General features: G+C 37.6%; 1 protein-coding gene across 1 annotated transcript in view; it reads left to right on the top strand.

Moving 5' to 3' along the window:
• LOC150095576 (solute carrier family 4 member 11-like) overlaps positions 1 to 26,218 on the top strand; it is a 341,029-nt gene that overhangs the window by 104,986 nt on the left and 209,825 nt on the right. The window contains exon 5 of the mRNA XM_090410034.1: positions 6,409 to 6,490. Coding sequence (XP_090266160.1) covers positions 6,409 to 6,490 — 82 coding nt within the window. The remainder of the gene's footprint in view (positions 1 to 6,408; positions 6,491 to 26,218) is intronic.

The following is a 26,218-nucleotide window of genomic DNA, read 5'->3' as shown; positions in this document are numbered from 1 at the left end:
AATGTACTGATTGGATAAGAGTGGACCAAGGACTGATCCTTGTGGTGTGCACCACTGGTTATCTTAAATCTTGCAGAGTCACATGCTCCCCATGTATCATTTTCAGATATCTGTTTTTATCCATGATATTTTATAATTCATTCCCATATTCTCAAATTTATGCAACAGTCTCTTCCATGCTGTATTATGTCAAAATCCTTAGCAAAATCCAAAAGTATCATGATGTATCCATTCTCCTTGTCTAACTTAGTGACAACATTATTATAGAATGTGAGCAAGTTCCTAAAACATAACTTTCCCTTAGTAAACTCATTCTCTTCATTGCAAAGTGGAGATTCTCTGTCAACCCATTTCTAAATGCGAGCCGTAACTAACTTTTCCAAAATATTTACCACCACTCCTGAGATACTAATTGGTCGATATTTGGATACCTCAGTCTTTGCACCACCTTGTGCTATGGAATTATCACACATTTTTCCTACTCCTGTGGAATCTTCCCTGGTTTGAGGCTCAAATTATTTAGCCTGGTCAAAAGAATAGCCAGTGCAGCTGAAAACTTTTCATATAGGGACTGATATTCCATCACTCCATATTGCTGAATTCTCATTCAATTTTGCAACAGCTCTAATACCTCCTCGTCATACACTTGAGTGTCTTCATCCAGCAAAGAGATAGTGACCTCAATGTTGTATACATCAGGTTCATAGCTTTTAACAAAATCGACTCATTTTGCTAAAACCTAGAAGTTCTTCAACTAAAATTTAGTTGAGCAACCTCTTCTGCATCTGTCACTCACACCATCTGCATTCAGTAGACATTCTTTCATATTCATTTTTTCTTTTACTTGCAGCATAATGACAGAATACTTTGGGATTGTCTTTAGCTTGCAGAACCAGTTTCTTTTCATACTCAGACTTGGCTTTCCATACAACAGTTGTAACTCTTTTGGCGGCCTGCTGCTTAATTATCATAATCTGTTCAGCAAATTGTTGACAAATTGAACCATCCCAGGTCAACAGTCAGTGATACCATACTGAGATAGAAGCTCAAGGAGTCAACTGCAAATGCTGTCCGCTGAGGATGACCCACCACGCTCATAAAACATGACCGTAGGGTGTTACGAAAGATAATATAAAAACTGCCATTCGTTGGCTGACGCGTTGATTTAGAAGTTTTGGCCATCGACTGAAACAAGATTCTGCACAGAAACATTCAGAACCAAGCCTCACAACATGGGTTTCCACGGTGAAGTCTCTTACCAGAGTTTGTAACCACAAATATGAAATTCATGGGTGGAGGCTTTATGATATGGTCCTATTTTGGCCACCACGGACCACTGTTTGTAGTGCCATGAACAGTGAACTTCAAGAGATATCTGAACATTCTGAACAATGCAATGCCTCTTATTTTGTAGCGTTTCTACGAACTGACCATTGTTTCATATGACAATGGTCAGTTCAGTTTACAGCAGCCTTATGACCATGTCATAAGGCCACTGCTGTAACTGCATGATTTGTGGACATGATCATCACCACACTTGACTGGCCTCCACAAAGCCCTGGTTTCAACCGTATGGAACATCTGTTAGATGAACTGGAATGTCAAGTGAGGTCAAGGGACGTCAGCCCCACAACAGTCCAGCACCTCATTATATGCCAATAGGAAGAATGGTCTAAAGTTCCCATTGATCACTATTGTAGGCTTGTGGAAAGTATGACCTGTAGGATTGCTGCAGTCATTGCAACTAATGGAGGTCCTACATCTTGTTAAGTGGGTGCCATGACGATTATTATAAATTACAAGTTATTATTACAGTTTGGTTTACGAAAAATTGTGACTTCTTCTTGTGATTAGTTCGTAGAATATCCAGTTTCTTGAAATGCTAAATTTTTGGTATATTGCACTACTTCTCCGAATAAATCAGGAAATGTATACCAGTGGTGCACCCGGGGGAGGGGGCCCTGGCCCACCAAAAAAGAAAAAAAAACACTAGAAGATTTTCCAAAAATTTTTTCCTAATTAAAATTCATTTTTTTATTTATGTTGTGTTGTGTCTGCTATTTCTATACTACTTATGAATTAGCAGCGACATAAGGTGGAATACTCTATATCTCTTGGGAAACACAGCCACTGTGAACGCAAGGCAAACGTAACGCTCGGGCAGACCGAGCACTACTTCATTTATCTGTAGTGTCTATTTTCAAATCGTCTACTTAACTCGGCCCCCCCCACCCAAGATTAAATCCTGGTGCGGCACAGATTTATGCAATCGGACATTCAACATGAAAATTAGTAATAATAAGCTTAATCTTATGAAGCCCATTTGAAGGATTGAATCGTATGGGACTTAAGACTATTGCATGGGCTGGAGACAATGATTCACAAATTTTAGGTAATTTAATTGGTTGATAACAGACTTTTTTCCCAACAAGTCGCTCTGCTCTGTTTCACTCTTCAAACATTGAATTTCTGCTCGCCATTTTCTACAATACTTTTCACAGTCGCTGTTCATCAGAATTGGAAGCAACTTTCTTGCAACCGATCGCCATCGGTTCACAGTTCGACCTCAGATTCATAAAATAAATCAACCAGATTCATATGAACTAGGTGCCTGCAACATCAGATCCGTAGTAGTGAATGCTTCTTCCACATAATGGAGATTTCCCCCTTCATTATAACATCGAAACTCTGTTCACTAGAGAGCAATCAGACTGATTAATGCTTCCCCTTTTCACATTACTGGTTTCAGACAAAAAAACCAACAATATACTCTGTCTTTTATGGACTCTTCGACAGGCATTATTTATCAGAATTTAAGTCATAATTCCAATGTACATTAACCCGAGCAGTATTTTTATCAACTGATTTTCAGTTAAATTTCAGACTCACCATGCTAACTATTTGCCCTCTTCATTCGTCTCTTCTACTTCTGTTCTTTGAAACAAACTTCTTCAAAAAGTATTTCCAAGAAACTATCTGCAGATCTTCAATGAAAAAAAATAATAAAAAGAAATCCTTCTACTAACCTTTTGTGTACCCATCAAGTAGTTGTATTGTAAACCGTGAATACTTGTATATAAAATAATTTATTCTTATTCTTATTACATTATACCTCCAAGGAATCGCAAGAGGGCACACCACATAACTCACTGTCACTACTACTTAATCCTTCATCTATCCACCATGGCCTAAAGTAATTTACCGCCCACCAGTTGTCTTTGTCTATAAATTGTGTGTGTTCTCCAGCCGATTCATCTGTATGCAGGATCAAAAACTCGTTTCTGCCAGGAATAAACCTGTTACCTTCGTATGAGATCAGTTTACTCACCTTCAGTTTTAAAAAGCTATATAAAGATTCCTCTCGTCATGATGAGAATTGAACTGAGGTCTTCTCCAATTGAAAGGTATCATGTCCCATCGTTCTTCCAGTTGCGACGAAATTAATATAATATATAACAGCAGCCTTAATGTAACATTAATTTATATTGATGTTTTATTATTATATATTTGGACTCTAGAGTAGTAGAGTTCAAAAGACTGCCTGTGACTAGTGGTGTGCTGCAGGGTTCTATTCTTGGACCACTACTAGTTAATTTGTTCATTAACGATATAGGAAAGGATCTGAGAGGAACTGTTCATTTGTTCGGCGATGATGCAAAGTTGGTTAGAGCAATAGTGAATGCACAGGATGTCTAAATTTTGCAGGATGATTTGTAAGGTTATGCATTTTGGGGTGAAAAGATTAGCAGTAGTATACCACATTGGTGAAACTATACTCCAAGAGATTGACGAGGCCAAGAATTTGGGAGTGTTGGTGGATAGGGAGTTGAAGTTTAGGAGACACATCGCAGAAATGGCTAAATTTGCTCATCAAATCACTTAGTTGCTAAAAAATACTTTGACGAGCAGAGACAAACAGGTTATTGTTCCTCTGTATCGAGCTTTGATAAGACCCCACCTAGACTACTGTGCCCAAATTTGGGTGCCAGGGTTTCTTCTTGATGAGGGAGGAGATGGAGAGGATCCAGAGACGAGTGACCAAGATGATAGCAGGTCTATGGAATGAACCTTATGAGAACAGGTTGAAGATTTGTGGGTTGCAGAAATTGGTTAATAGGCAGAAAAGGGGTGATATGATTGAGACATTCAAATTACTGAAGGGTTTCTATAAGATTAATTCAGAAGATATTTTTGAAAATAGGACTGGTGGTGGGAGGACTAGAGGGCCATCCATGGAAGCTGGGCAAGAGTGTGGTTAGCAAGAGTGTTAGAGCTAGGTTTTTAATTGGAGAGTGGTGAATGAGTAGAATATGCTACCAGAGTCTGTTGTGGGTGCCATGACTGTAAATGAGTTCAAGGCGAAGTATGATAGATACTGTGTGAATGTTGAATAGTTTTCTTGACATGTTAGGGCCTCCCTCGATGAGTCTAAGGACTCCTCGGAGTTGCCCGTACTACTACTAATAATATTATTATGTTCATAATGCATATAAGAACTGGCTGTTTCCTTTTTTGAGACAAGACACTAGGAAGCGCTACTTTACTTCTTAGTTCTAGATTTGACTAACCTCACTACACCTTGCTGGCATCTGCTTTTAAACCAACAAGTCATTGACTCAAATCTCACACGAGATGAATGTTTGTGAAGCCCTTAAATGGTATGAGAATACATCTCCAATGGGCGGCTAATCCAGAATGTATGCATGGTGTTCATGCGGTTTTTTTTTTTTTTTTTTTTTTTTTGATCGGATCATTTCATTGGCAGAATGTAGAACCAGTATTAATAACTTCACAGTGGATGGATGGATGGAATTTAATTAAATTTGATATTTAAGATGCCTTGAAATTTGTCGAGTCATTTCCAGTTTGGCTTCAATCGAAATATTTGCAATGGCAAAATTAGACAAAATTATGTCTTAAAGTGCATAATCCCAAAATGGGTTAATATGTGATAAGTGCGCAATATATCTTTCAACACATTCGTCGGATTATTATAGACCTTTTACTGCTATATTGGTGCTTGCAGACGTAATAATTCTTGAGAAAAGAAAAAATATCGATTTTGAATTTTGAACAGTTTCAAACTAATGTTCATTTAACAACAAAAAGAGCAATTTTTGTCGTTAAATTTAGAAAAACTTAAGGAAAGATTTTTTTGTCATTCTATTTCTAGACAACTTGGGGAAATTTTTTCCATTCTTGCTTGAGGAAAGATTTTTTTTTTTTTTTTTTTTGGTTATACTTCCATTTTTATTAGCAACACGATTTAAAATTATATAAATTTTTTTTTTGCTATAATTTGTAACGGCAGAACAATTCAAAATTATAATAAATTCCTCCCAGGTTATAGGAATGAATTTATTATTATTATGTGACACCTCCAGGGAGTCCAAAGACTCATCGAGGGAGAGTGTGCCAACAGCATCAAACGATTGTATCCCTTCAAACTACCAACTGCACTCAAACTTGACTATCTTCATGAGCCATTAATAGACGAGGCTCTACCAATCGACCAAGAGTTTGGTGTTTCAGTTAGATCACTTTAATGGCAGCAAAAATAAAATTGTCTACAGTACGTGTGTCAAAACTATAATTATAGAAACACATGTGCCACAAAAAATAATAAATAAATAAAAATAATTTATTGTACAGATATTCCATCTTACGTATCTTAAGACATCAGTGTGAGCAGAGAATAGTAAAGAAATTAAATAAAAGAAACAGTGCATGCATTACATTAGAATCCCTCTATATATACAGTTGCCTGTTCATTGGTTAAATTCTATTGGGCTGAAAATAAAATTAGATATTTTGAGTTTAAAAATTAAACTTAAAAATATCAATTTATTTAATACAGTGAAGAATAACAATTTCTCCACATTTCAGGAATGGTAAGGATTATTATTGAGTTAGGTCAATGAAGAATCATTTCAGCATTTTCTTTGAACGTTCATGTATAAACATGGATCTGTGTGATAGTTTGGTGTTTTCCCACTGGATCCTGTGACCAGTGTTTTCAGTCCCATGTTGTACTAGTCGAGATTTGTGAAGTTTGATGAGCCAGTTCTAAGAGTTCTCGATGGATGAAATCCATCATATTGGTTAATACATAGGGGAGAGAATTCAGAACTTTTGATAATTATATATTTCTTTATGTTTGAAATTATAACATTTTCGCTGCTATGGGCTGGTAGTTGGAAAATTCTAAACCATTTTCTAGAGATGAAATATGAAGAAGCTCCTGGTCTGTGAAAAGCAAGGGTGAGGACTGACATTTTTATATAACACAAATTTGTGTTTATGTTTGCTGTAAAAATATGTGTTCTTTTTGTGAATAAAATCAGGAAATTTCTTTGATTAATTCTTTCATCCATGAAAGTGTATTTCATAACTGTTCTTTTCTTGCAGGAACCCAGATGTCGAATCGGAAGAGGGTTATATGGTGATATTAGGAGAAGGCTGACACATTATGTTAGCGATTATATAGACGGTAAGTTATTTAATTGATCTAATAGGATAATATGGAATGGGAGATGCAAAGCATTACAATATAGATTTCTGGGTGCATGTTACAATAAAATTATTTTTCCCTCCTTTGTATAAATGGAAGGTACTTGTTTTTAAATTTTGTTTATGCTGCATGACCATGTTGTATTTTTTATAGAAATATAAAGTTTCATTATTTTAAGTTTTACTTTAAAAATTAAAATTCAGTAAGTAAATAAAATCCTTAGGATTCATGTGAGATCAAGTATGATTATTTATCTTTGCCTGCTAATATTTTTATATATCTGCAATATTCTGATATTACCATGTTTATGCTAACAGTGCACAGATTTGATAAGGAAGCCAGTATGTATATATATGTTCAGCGTTTTGACAATAATTGTCAAAAATGTCCATAAACCTACCTGTGTTCCTTTCCAATGTTATTTAGAGATCCTGCAATTTTTTTTTCATAAGTTTTATAATGTGAGGACACCTGTGTAGCCTTGTGGAAATGGCATTTGCTTCCACAGACTAGACTGCATAATAAAGACCATTGTACATTTTCTAGGTATCTTTTTTAGTAGGTTCTTCTTGAATTAGTCAATCTTTGGCACCAGATAAGTAGGGTTTTTATTCAAGGAAACTCTTTTTTTTTTTTTTTAATCAGCTGTTGTGAGGTTATGGGTGGAGATTGGGTGCCAGTCAGTCTTCAAAAAGTTAGTGCTAAATAGCTTAGCCTATTCGTTCCCTTCAGAAAAATAAATAGGCACTAGTGGATTTATTTTTATTTTTAACATGTTAATCAGTAAATAATTCATTCTCCTTTGCTTATGGCATCAATTTTTCGTAAAAATATCTATTTGGAAATTTAAAAAAGAAATATTCCTTGCATTTTCTTTCACGGCTTTAACAAAATTTATCAATCCTAATGTGTTATAAAATCAAAACAAGGTAAAACTTCCTGGACTCATTAGAGTAAATAGGAGACAATTATCTGTTTTGCTAGTAAATTATGGGTTGAAAAGGACATTCTTTAATAGTTTAATGGTTACATTTTGCTTGGTGTCCCATTCATATAAAAAGCAGCATTACTTCGTACATCCTGGCTGGCCGAGTGGTTAGCATATCTGCTCTCCTGCCAAAAGGCTGTGGGCTCGAATCCTTCCGTGGGCATGGATGTTTGTGATTGTCTGTGGAAATACTAGTGGTGGATGGCATTGGTGTAGTTGTGGACAGTTGTGGATGAGTGGTGGAAACAGAGTTGTAGAGCAGGTGCCATCCCTCGATGAGTTGTTGGACTCCCTGGAGATGTCGTAATAATAATAAATCCTAAATACATAGCAAGAAGAATTTCTATACATTTTATGAGGGGGAGGTCTAGAAAGTTCTGATAAACACCTAGAATAAAAATTAATCAATTTTATCAGAACTTTCCAGACTCACTCTTGTAGGTTTCCAAAAATATGCCAGGAGAACTCCATATATTTGAGAGGTTAAGTAGCTTCATATTCTCGTGGAATAAAATATATTTTCTGATGAACAGCATGAGCAATGCAGTAGATGAAGAAATGTATTATGTAATAGCATTTAATATTTTGTTAAAAAAAAAAAAAAAGACAAACATTATAAACTCAAGGAGGTATACAAGCTCATCCAGAACAGGCTTTTACAAACAACCATGCTCATAGTGGGATGCAAACCCACTCACCAACCCACTGGTGGTTGTGAGCTAAGCCATTAGGCCAACCAAGCGGGCTGGGTGGTGTAGTATATTATATTAAATGTTAAAATAAAATAAATAAATCTGTTAATCCTAACACTATATTTATGGTCTGAAATACAGTGGGTTCTACAGTCAATTTTCTTGAGTTTACAGGACAAAAAACTCAAGTTTCAGAAAGAAAGAGCTCGCTTGTTCATGCCAGAGAAACTAACTTGGCAACCGATCGAAGGAAGGCATAGAAAAGTTCCTCTAGTTGGCGACTTTCTTCAGCGGCTCTGTGGACACACACACACCACCTACACTGAGCTACACAGGTTCTTATTAAATATTATTAAGCATTTAATATTATTCTTATATTACCACGCATCTCCATGGAGTCAGTAGACTCATCGCGGGAGACCCAAAACTATCCACACAATATCTATCATACCTCTTTTTGAACTCATTGATGGATGAAGCACTCACAACTGGGTCAGGCAATGCATTCTATTCATTCACCACTCTCCAAGCAAAAAATATAGTCCTCACATCCTTGTTAACCACACTCTTACTTAATTTCCAGGAAAGATCTCTTGTTCTTTCACCACTATCCCACTGCTGAATTTCCCCTACATCAATCTTATAAAAACTTTCAGTAGCTTAAATGTTTTTATCATATTCCCCTCTTCTCTGTCTATCAACCAACTTCTGTAATCCACAAACTCTCAATCTATCAATGTAGGGAGTACTCCTTACTCCGCTCACCAACTTGGTCACTCACATCTAAATCTTTTCTACCACTTCCTCACCTCCAAGGAATCCAGGTGACCTGACCTGAGCACAGTAATCCAGATGTGGACATATCATTGCCTTATAAAGAGGAATAATAACTTATTTATCTCTTCATGTTAATGTGTTCTTCAATAACCAAGTAATCCTATGAGCTACCTTGGACGCCTTAGCAATATGCCTCTGAACTTCAACTCTCTAGCCTCCATCACCCCCAAAGTGCCTACCCTCATCAGTCTCTTAGAGTACAGTTCCATCATGTGGTACATGGCTTGTAATCATTTAATCCCAAAATGCCTAACTTTTTCACATTGAACTGATATCCATTACCTTTTGTCCATATTGCCAGCTTATTTAAATTCCTGCAAGATTTCTACATAGGCTTGATTAATTATTGCACTACCAACCATCAGCAAACAATTGAATATCACTCTTCAAGTCATTTTCTATATCATTTATGTACAAATTAAACAATAATGATTCAAGTACAGAGCCTTGCAGCACACCACCAATGGTCACTTGCTTCATCCTGGACTTTGCTTCTCCATACACTACTTTTTGGTATATGAGCCATTCTCTTATCCTTATCATCATAATATCCATCTCCATTTGTTCTAATTTGCATATCAGCATTCCATGGGATATCCTGTAAAACAGGCGAATGCTGGTCATGAAATTCACGCTTGCTCTTGTTATCATTCAGGGAATGAGAGATGTGATTGAAATCTGATTATCAGAATAATGAATTACAGATAACTCTCGTATAACGTGGATGTTAGGTTCCATAGAAATGCCGCATTATATAAATCGCATTATGCGAGACTCAGATCACATACAAAAAGTAGGGTTATGTTCCGAAATCGGTTTTTAAAAAAAAAAATTATATAAACAGCAATGACGTATCCAACAAAAATATATTTTTCTTTAATTCAGGTAATTCATGTAAGTTAAGAAAACATAAACTATGACACAAATACATAGTATAAAATTATAAAAATTACAAATTGTAATTGAGCTTCATTGCACGTAATGCATAAATGTTTTAGGCAAAATAAAAATATGTGCATATTTTAATCTTTCATAGTGCAAGGATTTGAAGATCGGTTAATAAACATTAGTTTTGTCATGTAATCACCTGATGCATTACTACAAAATAGTAGATTAATTCTGCCTCTTGAAACTCTGAATCCAAGTGCTGATCTTTCATTTCTCGAAATATAGGTATGTTTTGGCATTTTTTTCCAATATAACCCAGATTCATCAGTATTGAAGACCTGGTCTGCATTATAAATGTTTATAAATGTTGAGAGTTTTTTGTTTAATAAGATTTCCATCCAAAGGAATTTTCTTTTGAGTGCGTCTTCTTTCCAAATCATTAGATATTTCTGCATTTTTCTCTTAGAAAATTGTGTACACGAGCAACGAGCTTTGCACTTAACATTGACCCAGCAATAAACACTTTCTCGGATTTTATGTTCATTGTGTTTGATTGTTTGAATTGTTGATTCATTTAAATTCAAAGTCACTACAACAACTTCCCCATTTTTCAACCGATCCATGATTTTAATTTTTTTTTCTTCGAGACGAATTTTCTTTTCAATATTCATTTTTTTCCCTTTCAATGCAATTTGTGGCCATTACTATAAAAATAATTTTTTTACGTAAAAAAGCATTACATATTAATTATGTACAGGGTGTTCGGGATAAATTTGACATATTTATAATTAATTATATTTTTCCGTAAGTTACATGTATTAACACACACTTCTCTTCATTTAAAAGTTTGGACCCTTCTTCATTCATATACAAGATGTCAGAAAGGATGGATAGCTGGAACCCACCTGAATCATGGAAGAGAATAACTTGTATCATGATGATTCGTGCCCGCCATCAAAATAAGGATATTACGACTGCTGCCCAATGCTCCCTGAATACAGTAAAAACAATCAGGCATGAACTAGAGACTTGCAATGGTGACTACGAGGATGTAGCAAGAAGAAAGATCCCTAGCAGACGATCTGATTGCGTTCGTACAGCAGAATTCCTCGCAAATCTGCAGGAACAGGTGTTGAAGAACCCTGGCATTGGAATTCGGGCTTTGTTCGTGGAGTTGCTAACTGTAGTCAAGCCCTGGATAACAAGGGTAGCCAATGGTAGGCCGTATATATGGCAGCAGGATTCGGCCCCTTGCAACACCTCTGGGAAAAGTCAAAAATGGTTGTCTGAAAATTTCTACGACTTCACCAGTCCAAATGTTTGGCCTCCAAACTCCCCAGACCTTAACCCCATGGATTATTTTGTATGGGGCGCAGTTGAAAAAGACACCAATCGCACTTCCAGTAATACAAAAGCCCAGTTAATGGATAAAATTAAAACAGTTTTTGCGGCCCTTCCCAGGGAGACTGTAGCATCAGCTTGTTCGAGGTTCCGAAGCAGAATTGAAGCTGTGATCGATGCTAATGGTGGTTATTTTGAGTAAATCTTGTTGATAGTATTGTAATTAACTCTGCCTGTAATGTTTTTTTGTCAATTCATTAAATTTAATAGATACAAAGAAGATTTTCTTTTTCCTTACGAAACTGTCAAATTTATCCCGAACACCCTGTATGTAACTCACCAGAAAACAAAGTGCTCAGCTTGAGATAACACACTTATAATTTTTAATTCGCTTTCCTGGCAAGAAACGAAGACAATTTTCAACAATAAACACTATATTATTATTATTATTCAGGCCTCCATGGAGTCAAAAGACTCATTGTGGGAGGTCCTTCCTAAGAACATAAAGTCTGTCAAGACTCATCAAGGGTAGGTTCCCCCTAAGAAACACAAAATCTATCATACCACTCCTTAAACTCATTGACCGTTCTCGCCCTCACCACTCTATCAGGCAATGCATTCCACGGCTCAACCACCCTCCATGCAAAGAAACCACTCCTAACCCTCTTGCTCACAGTTTCCTTTCTTAACTTCCAGGGATGGCCTCTTGTCATCACTCCTTCCCACTGTTCAACCAAGTGAAAGAACTCCCCAGTGTCAACCCTTTAACCACCTCTCAACAGTTTAAAAGTCTCAATCATATCACCTCTCCTACTTCTATCCACCAAACTCTGCAGTCCACATTCCCTCAGCTGATCCTCATAACTATCCTTGTACATCCTGAAACCATCTTTGTTATCCGTCTTTTTATCTTTTCCACACTTAATTTATCCCCTTCAAATCCTGGGGACCAAATCTGAGAACAATAATCCAAGTGTGGTCTGATCAGAGACTTATACAACGGAACGATAACCCTCTTATCTCTGCAGGTCAGTGTCCTTCTTATAATTGCAGCAATCCTCTGTGTTACCTTCACCACCTTTGCAATATGTCCCCTAAACTTCAGGTTTCTATAAATCATCAACACCAGATCTCTTATCTCACCTATTTCCTCCAGTATAACTCCTCCCATAGAGTATACAGCATCCCATCGATGTTTCCCAAACCTCAAGACCTTTCATTTTGCTGCATTAAACTGAGAACCCCATTCATTTGCCCATCTATCTAGCTTATTCAAATCCTCTTGCAGGGCTACCACATCTGCACTATTACTAATAATCCTTCCCAGCTTCGCATCATCTGCAAAGAACTGAATATCCCCTTGCAATCCACTGGCAATGTCGTTGATATAAAGGTTAAGCAATATAGGTCCTAATACTGAGCCCTGTGGAACCCCACTTGTATCCTTCTGTCTCCTTGAAACTGCTCCACCATACACAACTCTCTGATACCTATCAGACAGGCAATCCTGAATCCAGTTGACCAATCTGACATCCAGACCCATGTGTTGCAACTTAAATATCAGCCTATCACGTGGCACCCTGTCAAATGCCTTTGCTAAGTCTAAGAAAATTGCAGTATATGCCTTTCCCTCATCCAATGTTCTTGTAACTTTATTATAAAAGGCCAGCATATTGCTAAAACAAGAGCGCCCTTTCAAAAATCCATGTTGAATCTCACAGATAACATTACCCTCATCTGCCCAGTGCTGTATACGGTCCCTCACTACTTTCTCCAAGATCTTAACAACTACTGATGACACACAGACTGGTCTATAATTAGACACTTCCAGTCTGTTACCACCCTTATGCAATTGCACTATCTTACCTTCCTTCCATTCCCTGGGCACCTTTGCCGAAGCCAGACTTTCATTGAAAAGCCAGGTTAAAGGCACTGTCAGTTCCTCAGCACATTCTCTCAAAACTCGTGGTGAAATACCATCCAGTCCAAAAGCTTTATTGACATCCAGAGTTCTCAATATCTGAAACACACTCTCCTCCTGTACCTCTAAACCTTGAACCTGCCCTATCTCTCTAGCATTAAAACTGACTCCTCCAGGATGAAATACTCCAATAAAGTGGTCATTGAACAATTCCACTATATACTCTGCATCAGTCACTCTATTCCCATTTTTATCCCACAATATCATTCTTCCACAGTCATTTCTCCTCCTACTGGCCACATAGCTAAAAAATTCCCTAGAATTTTCTTTGGATCTTAGGGCCAATCTCCTCTCATATTCCAGTTTCGCTTTCCTTACCACACTAGTCACTCTTCTGGCCTGTGTCTTATATTCTTCACGCATCCTCTCTTCACCTGTCTCCTTGTATCTCTTCCATAGCCTCTTTTTCACATGCAATTCCTGTTTAATATTGTTTGTCATCCACTTTACTCCAAATTGTGTCCTCTTCTTCACTCGTGGTATACAACTTACCATTGCTGCTAACAAATATTCTTTCACAATTTCCCACGCACTAACGATATTCCGACCTTCCAGTTCCTCCCTCCATAAAACTTCTCGAAGTTGACGTCTAAGACTATTATAATCACCTGCATTATAATTCCACATAAGTTCCCGTCTCTTTGATACTCTTGCATGTCTATTCATTTTCCAAGTCAAAACCACATGGTCACTCTCTCCAACTGGTGGGAGAAATGTCATCTCAGTTATTATCAAATCTTCTGATGCTATAACCAAATTATATGGTATACAATTGACATACATGCATGCAAAAGGGTGTTTCTCCTAATATAAATTTGCTATTTATAACTACCTGCGCGATATGGGCAGACACAAATTTAATGAAGATAAAATTTGATTTTTAAGTCACACGGTGAAAATATATTAAAAGATAAAGGGTTACTACAATTTCTAGACTGTGTTTATGTCAAAACCGCGTTGAACAAGGGTTACTACAATTTGTAGACCGCGTTATATTGAAACTGCGTTGTATAAGTACTGCGTTATACGAGGGTTACCTATACTGACAATTTAAAACTATATATTTAGAAATTTATGTACATTTAATCATACAAATACATTTATTTTACAAATGATATTCTATATTTTTCAATTTAGCTACTTGAATACAAATTTACTATTTCTAGATATACACAAAGCTTTAGACTCTGTATCACATGAAATTTTAATAAAAAAATTAAAGTCATAGGAATACAAGGTACTGTCCTAAACTGGTTCAAAAATTACTTAAATGCCACATCACAAATTGTAAAATTAAACAACAGCTATAGCAGCTCCAAAACAGTAGACTGCGGTGTACCACAAGGATCTGTCTTGGGACCAATTTTATTTAATATTTATATCAATGACTTCTGCAATCTTAAACTAAACAGTAAAATAAATACTTTTGCAGATGATACAGTACAAATTTTCTCTACAGACACTGCCGAATAAACGAAAACCATCGTGAATGCTGATCTTTTGAAAGTAACAAATTGTTCCAGTCAAACAAACTCAGTCTGAATGTCTCAAAAACTAAATACATAAATTTTAACTTGCGAAATACAACTGGCAAAATGAACTTCACTTCATAATTAATTTTGCATGATTGGTATTGCACGACAAATTCAAATTGCAACTGCGAGAAAATAGAAAAAGTCAGTGTAATAACTTACTTGGGATTAAAAATTGATACTAGTTTAAGCTTTAAACTGCATATTACCAATGTCGTAAATAAAGTAAGGATTATTACTATTATTATTATTATTATTATTACGGGCAACTCCAGGGAGTCATTAGACTCATCGAGGGAGGCCCCAAATCACATTCATCACAACTATTCAACATTCATACAGTATCTATCATACCTCGTCTTAAACTCATTCACTGTCACAGCATCCACCACAGACTCAGGGAGCGCATTCCACTCATTCACTACTCTAAAAGTAAAGAATCCAGCTCTAACACCTTTACTAACTGCACTTTTGCCCAGTTTCCATGGATGTCCCCTAGTCCTCCCACAACCAGCCCTGTTCTCAAAAATATCTTCTGAATTAATTTTATAGAAACCCTTCAGTAATTTGACTGTCTCAATCATATCTCCCCTCCTCTGCCTATCAACCAATTTTTGCAACCCACAAATCCTCAACCTGTTCTCATAAGGTTCATTCAACAGACCTGCTACCATCCTAGTCACTCGCCTCTGGATCCTCTCCACCTCCTCCCCATCAAGAAGAAACCTAGGTGACCAAATCTGGGCACAGTAGTCGAGATGGGGTCTTATCATGGCTCGATACAGAGGAACAATAACCTGCTTGTCTCTGCTTGTCAACGTATTCTTCAGCAACCAAGTGATTTGATGAGCTGATTTGGCCACTTTCGCAATGTGTCCCCTAAATTTCAATTCCTTATCCACCAACACTCCTAAATCTCATGCCTCATCAATTTCCTGGAGCACAGTTTCACCAATGCAGTAAACTGCTGCCAATCTTTTCACCCCAAAATGCATAACCTTACATTTTGCCACATTAAATTGACATCCATTCTCCTTAGCCCAGACCTCCAATCTATCCAAATCATCCTGCAAAATTTTGACGTCATCTGCATTCACTATTGCCCTACCCAACTTCTCATCATCCGCAAACAAATGAACTGTTCCTCTCAGATCCTTTCCTATATCATTAATGAACAAATTAAACAGCAGTGGTCCAAGAACAGATCCTTGTGGCACACCACTAGTCACAGGCTGTCTTGTGGACTCTACTCCTGAGTAAACCACTCTCTGATATCTCTCCGTCAACCACCCTCCTCTCCATCTCACCAACCCTATGTCCATCCCCATATGCTGCAATTTACTGATTAGAATTCCATGTGGTATCCTGTCAAAGGCCTTAACAAGGTCCAGTAGAATCACTGTAAACCCATTACCCTTATCCAGTTCAGCCATCACTGTGTTATAATACGTGAGCAAGTTACTGAGGCATGACCTACCCTTCACAAAACCATGCTGTCCCCGATACAGTATCCCATTTTCTTCTATCCAATCTTGTATTTTCCTCTTGACTATTTTCTCTAAGACCTTGATAATGATTCCTGTTATGCTGATTGGCCGGTAATTTTCAACAGCAACCTTGGAACCACCTTTGTGCAGCGGAACTATTTTCCCCTCTTTCCACCCCTTTGGGACTGACCCAGACCCGAGGCTCAAATTAAACAAAATGGTCAAAGGCACTGACAATTCTTTAGCCTCTTCACGTACGACACGAGCTGGTATACCATCCAATCCCACAGATGTATTGACATTGAGGTTCTGTAATAGACTAGTTACCTCTACTTCATTCATCACAATTCCAGTATAAGCTGTTGGTTCTTCCATTCCTGCAAAGTCACCACCTGGATGATATACTCTTGCAAAGTGCTCGCTCAGTAATTCCACAATATTGACTGATTCGGTTACCTCCCTACCCTCAGCATTTTTTAAGATCATTCTACCATGAGCATTTTTCCTTTTACTGGCAACATATTGAAAAAATTGTTTGGGATTCTCTTTAGCCTGCATGGCCAATTTTCTTTTGCAATCTGCTTTTGCTTTTCTTACCACCCTTGTTACCATCCTGACCTGAGCTTTATACTGTTCCTGTGCCTGATGGTCACCTTTCTCCTTAAATTCCCTCCACAATTGTTTCTTTTTTTGCAGCTCAAGCTTAATAGTGTTATTCATCCATTTAACCCCTATTTGATTTATTATTCGGATTCTTCTTGGTATACAGTCAACCATTGCCTCCTGCAAACAGTTCTTAACCATCTCCCATGCACTATCAACATGCAGCCCTTGCAGTTTTACATGCCATGCCACGCCACTGAGCCAAGGACACACCTAAGCTTGTCATACTTACCAGGCCGGTAATTCCACATGTACCTTGTCTTAATTGTAAATTCCACTCCTTTAGTCACCTTCCAAGTCATGACCTTATGGTCACTCTCACCAAATGGTGGCAACATGGTCATGTTCGTTACAGCCACATTCTCAGTTGCAATTACAAGGTCCAGCACTCTCTGCCCCCTGGTATTTCCCACTACATGTTGCCGTAGATAGTTGTCCCTTAATAACCGCATAAAATCCAATTTCTTCCTCCCATGTGCCCTCTCCTCTTTCCAGTCAATGTTACCATAATTGAAATCACCCATAATAATTACCCTCCTTCCACTCATTTCTTCTATTTGCCTATGCATACTATCCCCACCATGTATTCCATCACCTGGTCTATAGCAGCACCCAATTGTATATTTTGTTCTGCTAGATTCTATCTCACACCAAACAGCCTCAAATGTGCTCTTTTCTCTATCCTGCAGTTCAACTTCTATACTCCTTGGCTGCAGCTCATCAGCTATCATCAATAACACTCCTCCCCCCTTTTTATTCACCCTGTCACTCCTGAACATGCTATACCCGTCGCATTCAATCCCACTAGCGTTATCATCTTCTGTCAGCCATGTTTCACTAATACCAACAACCTGTGGCCTGGAAGTGCCAACCATGGCCAAAAACTCTTCCTTTTTGTTCCTAATACTCCTGGCATTAGTGTACATGAATTGCAGAAGCCCATTTGTCCTATCCCTACTTTAATGCCTTATACTAACTATCCCATTCTGATTTGTTGTCCTTCGTACTCGCTCGGGCATATTATTATTATTATTATTATTAAACAAGACCTCATGGAGTCAAAGACTCATCTAGGAGGTCCTTTTATCTCACACACATCTCATCATACCGGGTCTTAAACACATTCAAACTCCCTGCAGACACCACACTCTCAGGCAAGGCATTCCAATCATTCACAACTCTGCACGAAAAAAACCTGCCTCTCACTCCCCTACTCACACCCTCTTTATACAGTTTCCAGGGATGACCTCTGGTTCTCCCCTGATCTCCCACTATTCGCTGTAGAACTTCTCCACCATTGATCCTATAGCAACCCCTTACCAACTTGTAGGTCTCTATCATATCTCCCCTCTTCCTTCTCTCCACTAGTCTCTGCAAATTACATCTTTTCAATCTTTCCTCATACTCGACATTCCAGAGGTCAGAAACTACCTTAGTCAGTCGCCTTTGGACCCTTTCCAACATCTCTTCATCCTTCTGAAAACCAGGTGACCAAATCTGGGCACAATAGTCCATGTGTGGCCTAATCAAAGCCTTATACAATGGAACAAGAATCTCCCTACTTCTACATGTCAGTGTCCTCCTCATCATTCCCAGAAGTCTTTGTGTTGTCTTCACAATTTTGGCGATGTGACCCCTAAATTTTAGATCCTTATCCACTATCACTCCCAGATCTCTTATTTCCTCTACTTCCAACAATATATTTTCACCAAGCATAAATTCTGCATCCCATCTTTGTTTTCCAAATTTTAAAACCTTACATTTTGCAACATTGAACTCACATCCCCATTTGCTTGCCCAATCACTCAATTTATTCAAGTCTTCTTGCAAGGCCACAACATCTTCACTACTCTTTATGGTTCGTCCCAACTTTGCATCATCTGCAAACAACTGAATATCTCCATCCAAATCTTCGCCAATATCATTAATATACAAGTTAAATAGTAATGGCCCTAAAACAGATCCCTGAGGCACTCCACTAGTGACTTTCCTTTTCCTGGATATTGCACCCCCATACACAACTTGTTGATACCTATCAGATAGCCAGTCTCCAATCCAATGCACTAATCTAATATCCAACCCCATCTGCTCTAGTTTGACTGTCAACTTATCATGAGGCACTCTATCAAAAGCTTTTGCGAAATCCAAGTATATTACTGTGTATCCTTCTCCTCTGTCCAAGGAAGCAGTCACTTTATTGTAATAAGTAAGTAGATTACTAAAACACGACCTCCCTTTAGCAAATCCATGCTGTCCATCAAAGATTATACCATTGTTGTCAACCCAACTCTGGATCCTAGTTCTCACAAGCTTCTCCAACAACTTAACCACAACACCTGACACACAGATAGGCCTATAGTTTGATGCTTGAGTTCGATCACCTCCTTTATGAAGTGGCACAATCTTGCCCTCCTTCCACTCTTTAGGGACTTGACCAAGTGCAAGACTCGTATTAAAAAAATATGTCAAGGCAGGTGTCAACTCTCTGGCACATTCCTTCAGAATACGCGGTGATATATTATCAAGTCCCACAGCCTTATTTACATCTAGTTTACTCAACTCCCCAAACACCTCTTGCTCACTTACAGTCAGTCTCTCCTCCCCATCATCAACTGCTCTTAATCTCTCCATGAAGTCACATTCACAAGATTGAAAGATCTTTATGAACTGCTCATTAAGTATCTCCACCACACATTCTGCAACAGCTGTCTTTATACCATTTCCTCCAATCAATGTCATCCTTCCATAATCATTCTTTCTTTTGCTGGCTACATATCGAAAGAACTCCCTAGGATTCTTTTTAGCTTCATTAGCTAACTGCTGTTCATACCTCTCTTTAGCTACTCTCACCAACCAAGTCACTCTCCTTGCCTGGTCTTTGTAGAACTCATGAAATTGGTTACTTCCACTTCTCTTATGCTGCCTCCACAATGCCCTTTTTCTCTGTATTGCATGCTTAATCTCTTTATTCATCCATCTCACACCTAACTTATTTAACCTTCTCACCCGTGGTATACATTTAGACATTGCATCCACTAAATATTTTTTGAAAATCCCCCAAGCTGCATTGATCTCTTTTCCAGCTAACTCCTCATTCCATGCTACACCTGCAAGCTGTCTCCTGAGCTCTTCATAATCACCCCCCTTGTAGTTCCACATATACCCTTTTTTCACAGGGGTCCTTGCACTGCTGGCAACCACCCAAGTAATCACCTCATGGTCACTTTCGCCAATTGGTGGATGATTTGATACCTCATTGATAATTACATCCTCCGATGAGATGACCAAATCCAAGACCCTTAATCCTCTTGTGCCCTCTGTTACATACTGTCTGAGGTAGTTATCCCTCAAAAACTCAAGAAACTCATTTTCTTTACTTCCAGTTGCTATCTCTTCATTCCAATCTATATTGCCATAATTAAAATCACCCATAATGATCATCCTTTTCTTATTTGCTTGGCTTATTTGACTATACATTTCACTATCACCACCATCCACATTACCAGGTCTATAACAACATCCCACCAAGTATTTGAATCTATTCACCTCTATCTCACACCATACTGCCTCAAAACCACTGGCCCCATTTCCCCCTTCCATCTCTACCTTGTATGGACATAACTCTTTCTCTATCATCAATAGCACTCCCCCTCCCTTTTTACCCCTTCTATCCTCACGAAACACATCATACCTTTCCATCTCTATTCCTGTCAGGATGTCATCCTCATCTAACCATGTCTCACTTATTCCGACAATCTCTGGGTGCACAGACGCAATTAGTGCAACCATTTCATCCGCCTTGTTTCTTATACTTCTAGCATTGGTATACAAACACAACAACTCATTTCTGGATCTACAGCTAGTTCCACTGATACCACTCACTCGATGTGATCTCTCCATGCTGGACTGGGGCCATTTCCCTTTCTGCTTCTTCATTTTAGAACCCTTTGCAATTCCATCTGTTTCCTTTTGATCCCTGATCATCCCATTACTTTCCTGCCTACACATTCTCTCACCTCCTCTTGGAGCATCCACCTTTCTCACGCTGTGTATCCCTGTCCACCCTGAGCCTCCCCGTTTCCCTGTTCCTCTTGCACACCCATTCTCTCATTATCTATACTCATACCACTCACTTCCACATTCATTTCCACTCCTTCAATCTCTCCTGTCTTACTCTCCTGCTCTTCCACATCACTCCCCTCTCGATCTGATTCATTCTCTCTATTCACTTCTCTACCTTCCAGCAGCAGTCTCTCCAAGCGACTCACACCATAACCACTCAAATGCAGTCCATCGCTCCCATACAGCTCACACTCATACTCATTCATACACTCAATTGCCTCCCTAAAGTCTGCATATCTACTCCCCCCCCTTAATAAATCTAGTTTCCCTGAGTCTGTACATCCACTTCCACATCATTCATCAACACTTTTTCAAGTCTCCATACACCAACTCCATTCAAATGTAACCCATCCATCTTATATAAGTCCTTTCGCCCATCAAACTCATTCCACATATCCACAAATTCCACACCACTCTCCATGCATAACACACACATAAAGTCATTGGCAATTATGGCCCTCCTTCTAAACACTTTGCTGTCATACCGTGGTAAGATACTCGCCATCCTAACTCTCTCACTCTTCTCTTTTGCTACCTCAAATAATTCCCTCACATCCTCTATCATTTCCATTTTGTCCTCTTTCAAATCATTTGTTCCTGCCACGATTATCATCTCTTTCACCCTCTGTTTTTGCAGTCGAATAGATTCGCTGACGTCCTTTATGTTCGCACCTGGCTGGTACGACTTCATTAAACTCTCAACTATTACACCTCTTAATAGCGAATCCCCATACAGCACTCGCTCCTTCATTTTATTGACGTTTACGAACATTCTATTATTTGCCGTCACAGACTTTCGCCGGTTATTTGTCGGTACGTTCAGCACACATTTTTCCATACGCTCCAGTTGCCTTTTAGCTCTGTGTATCGCACCGTTCAAATGGGCAGTTTCACTACTCGCATTTATCTCACCATTCTCAACCAAATCATCCATTCGTTCTGTATTTCTACCTTCATTTACACTTTCAACGACGCTCTCACACCTATCTAGTACTACCACGCAATTCTCTAGCACACCAACATTTTCTACATTCTGACTATCGTTAATGATATCACTCTCGCCACACGAAAAACGCTTGAAATCCTCATTCTCTTTACACTTTCTGCACATATTAACTCCGCTATCACTTTCTAACCAGACTCCCACCGCTCTTCGCAAGGCATACATCTCACAGACAGCACATTGCATAAATTCGTTTACATCAAAACTCTTAAACAAACATGGCGATCTGGCTGCCATTTTTTTCTTTATCGGTGCCATATATACGCTATCTTATCTTAAAATTAATAATTAAAATTACAGAAAACACACAAAAATTGCACAGACACACCAAGAAACAAAAAACAAACAATACTACTTAAAATTCTAGTAAAATTTCTAATGTTAACACAAAATACTACTAATCTTTTCAGGAGCTCTCGACAAGCCGACGATCTAATCAGTGCGACACCAAGCGATAAAAAAAAAATTATGTTAAACAGACTTTACTACCTAAACAGATTCTTAAATTTTAATATGCCAAAAATATTATATTATGCCTGGATTCAAAGTGCACTACAATATGGTATACAGTAATCCCTCGATTAATGTGCCTAATGCATTCTTTAAAACAGGCGCATTAATCGAAAACGTACTAATCGAATATAATAACTATGAGAAAATGTATATTTCGTTCCTCAAATTTCTTTTTTGATCCTTACTTATTTTATTAAAGAATTAGAGTATGTCTCTGGTCCTAGTTAAAGGAAAACCATGAAGCTGAAAGACAATAAAACATATTCAGAATATAAATTTATTATTCTACTTCTTAACAAAGAATTGAACAAATATAGTTTGGCGGGCATTCTGTTTTTTTGTTTGTTTTTCCATGCAACTGACGGTATGGTCCTATTGCCTCTTCTACTCTTCTGCAAATTTTACTGCTTCTCTCTTCACTAGGGTCAGCCTCTAAGAATTGCTGCTTAAAAATTTCGATTGTACAAAAAAAATATTTTTAATTGTTTCTGTGAAATCTCTTTGGGCTTGTCAGCGATTAAATTTTCTTCATATTCTTCAGGATCTTCCTGCTATGCATCTAAATTTAGCAAGTTGGAATCACTCAACTTCTCAGAATGAGATTTAATTAACTTAGATTCATTTGAATAATCTCTAAAATCATTTGCATAATGTGGAAGAATGTGCTTCCAAACAGCTCGCATATTGCTGGCAGTAATTTCATTCGACTTTGCCACTTTATAACAAGACTGAGATTTTCTCTGATTTGGCCAGAAAACTCTTTGAAGGCATTCACTTCCAAAAAGGCTGGTTTCATTGAAATTAAATATTTGTTTACGATAGCCCCTTTTTTCCACAATTTTCTTCAAAATCTCTGGATAATTTGCAGCCACCTCCTTATCTGCACTTGCAGGCAAAGCTGCAAGTGCAGATAAGGAGCCAGCACTAGCATGGAATTCTTCCTTATCATGATTGATAACCCTTTCTTTAAAGGTTGCAAAGAGACTTAATGCTTTTTATTTAATAAGGTTTGTGCTTAGCGGGATCCGTTTTTGGTTACAATCTTCGATCCATGTAGAAAGAAGTCTCTCTAATTCAATCATTATAGTACTTTGATTTTGAATGCATTGCAAGATGAACTTGAAGCTGCCTTACCATCCTCTTTGTATTCAGCAGCTTTTCTTAAAATTGCTCCTATAGTTGATTTGCCCATTTTTGTGATCTTGTCCTATATTTGCTCTGAACTTGCCTTGTTCATTTTTCTTTATTGTTTCAAGTTTTTCTTCTAATGAGATTACTTATCGAATCTTTTTCACACTTCCACTATTTTGCTCACTAATTCTTTTACTCATGATTAAAGGTTGGGAAAATACTTTAAAATAAAAAATTAAGGAAAACAAAATGCTATGTAATTAGCAGGCGACATAAATTTTGGCAGTAAATTTGGAACATAGTATACATGGAAACAGTGTATTATGCCATTAAAAATAACTTTTTAAAATGTTTTAAATCGGTAACTAAATTATTTCATCCTAGTGAGTAATCTTTTAAAATAGTTAGCCATAAAAAAATGTATAGAGAAAAAAAATTTAAAATCTGTAACATTTACTTTTAAGATGTATATAGGTGCACTAATTGAATTTTAGAGGTGCTGTAATCGAATCTGGGTATCAAAAAAAAATGATGCACTAATCGAAAATGCACTAAGCGGGGGCGCGTTAATCGAGGGATTGCTGTATTAAGTTGGGGAGGAATCTATCACACTATGCTGAAACCTTTAGTCTCGACTCAGCATAAAGTAATTAAAATTTTAACTAGAAACAAATATAAGGATACTGCAATGTGTAATAAATACACCATACTAACCCTTAGATATTTATATGTCTATAGGGTACTATTATTCATAAAAAATGACGACTATGTAAATATCAAACAAGATGCCTTCCTTAGTAGACATAAGGGCCTAAAATATTTAGTTACAAAAGCAATACACAAACATTATACTTATTTAGCGTCAAAAGTATTCAACGCACTACCTTTTAACAGTAAGAAACAAAACAATACAAAACTAATCAAAGAGTATTTATTTTCCCACAGAAATGAGGAATCTCTGTTCAAAAGAATTGTATAAATTATTGCTTTTTAACATATTTGTATTCAAAGATCATTAAAATTCTAATGCTATTTAACTGCTTTATTTTGTTCCTAATTAATTGTTATGCAACTTTCTCTGTACATATTTGCATGCCTGCAATTTTATTATGTAATTATATTATAATATGTAATATGTATATTATATGAATCTACATGTATGTATATAATGTAAATGAATTACATACATTTTTGTAACTTTATGCATATCATAACCTGGATGAGCTGTTGCTCTTAGGTTACACATGATTGTTAAACATTTTGTACTATTATAGGAAGCTTACAAATAAATTTTACTAGTTAAAAAAAAAAAAAAAAATTCTACCCTATGGTTCTTCTTTATGAACTGGTCAGTAACATTGTAATAAAAAGTTGGTTGTAACTTAATTTTCTCAAGCAACACGCACACTTGTAAAGGCTGCTGAAGCTCACTGGCTAGAGCTACGTTGACTGCATATGGCCTGTGGTTTAAGCAACAGAGTGATATGTGTGAAATGGCTATGCACACATGAAATCACAGTGCCGCTGCGAGGACCTGTAAGCTCCTACAACCGAGCAAGCCAAGGTAACTTTGACTAGACGAGCAAGCATCGGCCTTCGATACACAATGCAAAGCTCAATTATTGCCGCTCAAGCTTAAGATGTCTTCTGTCTACAAAAATAAAAGCCTAAATGGAATGCTTATAAATGCATGCATGTATTAACAAATAAATAGTACTTCTTTTTCAATTAATGAGCTTGCGCAGCAAGCATAGCAAGTATGGAGAATTTGCCACTGCTGTAAAATGCCTTAGCAAAATCCAGTAGTATCACTGTGTAGAGCCATTCTCCTTGTCCAACTCAGCTGTCACTCTATTATAAAAAGTTAATAAATTACTAAGGCAAGACTGGCCTTTAATGTTGGTCCCCATAGAGTATCATATTCTTATCTACCCATTCCTGAATTCTCTCTTGAACTTTTATTATTATTATTATTATTACCACCCCAAGACCTCATGGAGTCAAAGACTCATCTGGGAGGTCCTTTTATCTCTCACACACACACACACACACACACACACACACACACACACACACACACACACACACACACACACACCTCATCATACCGTGTCTTAAACACACTCAAACTCCTTGCAGACACCACACTCTCAGGCAAGGCATTCCAATCATTCACAACTCTGCACGAAAAAAAATTCCTCTCACTCCCCTACTCACACCCTCTTTATACAGTTTCCAGGGATGACCTCTGGTTCTCCCCTGATCTCCCACTATTCTCTGTAGAACTTCTCCACCATGGATCTTATAACAACCCCTTACCAACTTGTAGGTCTCTATCATATCTCCCCTCTTCTTCCTCTCCACCAGACTCTGCAAATTACATCTTCTCAATCTTTCCTCATACTCAACATTCCAGAGGTCAGAAACTACCTTAGTCAGTTGCCTTTGGAACCTTTCCAACATCTCTTCATCCTTCTGAAAACCTGGTGACCAAATCTAGGCACAATAGTCCATGTGTGGTCTAATCAA

The sequence above is a fragment of the Typopeltis vanoorti genome, chromosome 20 (assembly GCF_054136105.1).
Source record: "Typopeltis vanoorti isolate ZY-2024b chromosome 20, IOZ_Tvanoo_1.0, whole genome shotgun sequence".
NCBI classification, from domain to species: Eukaryota; Metazoa; Arthropoda; class Arachnida; order Uropygi; family Thelyphonidae; genus Typopeltis; species Typopeltis vanoorti.
Note: the sequence above shows the minus strand (reverse complement) of the source record. Positions and strands in the feature narration are given on the sequence as shown.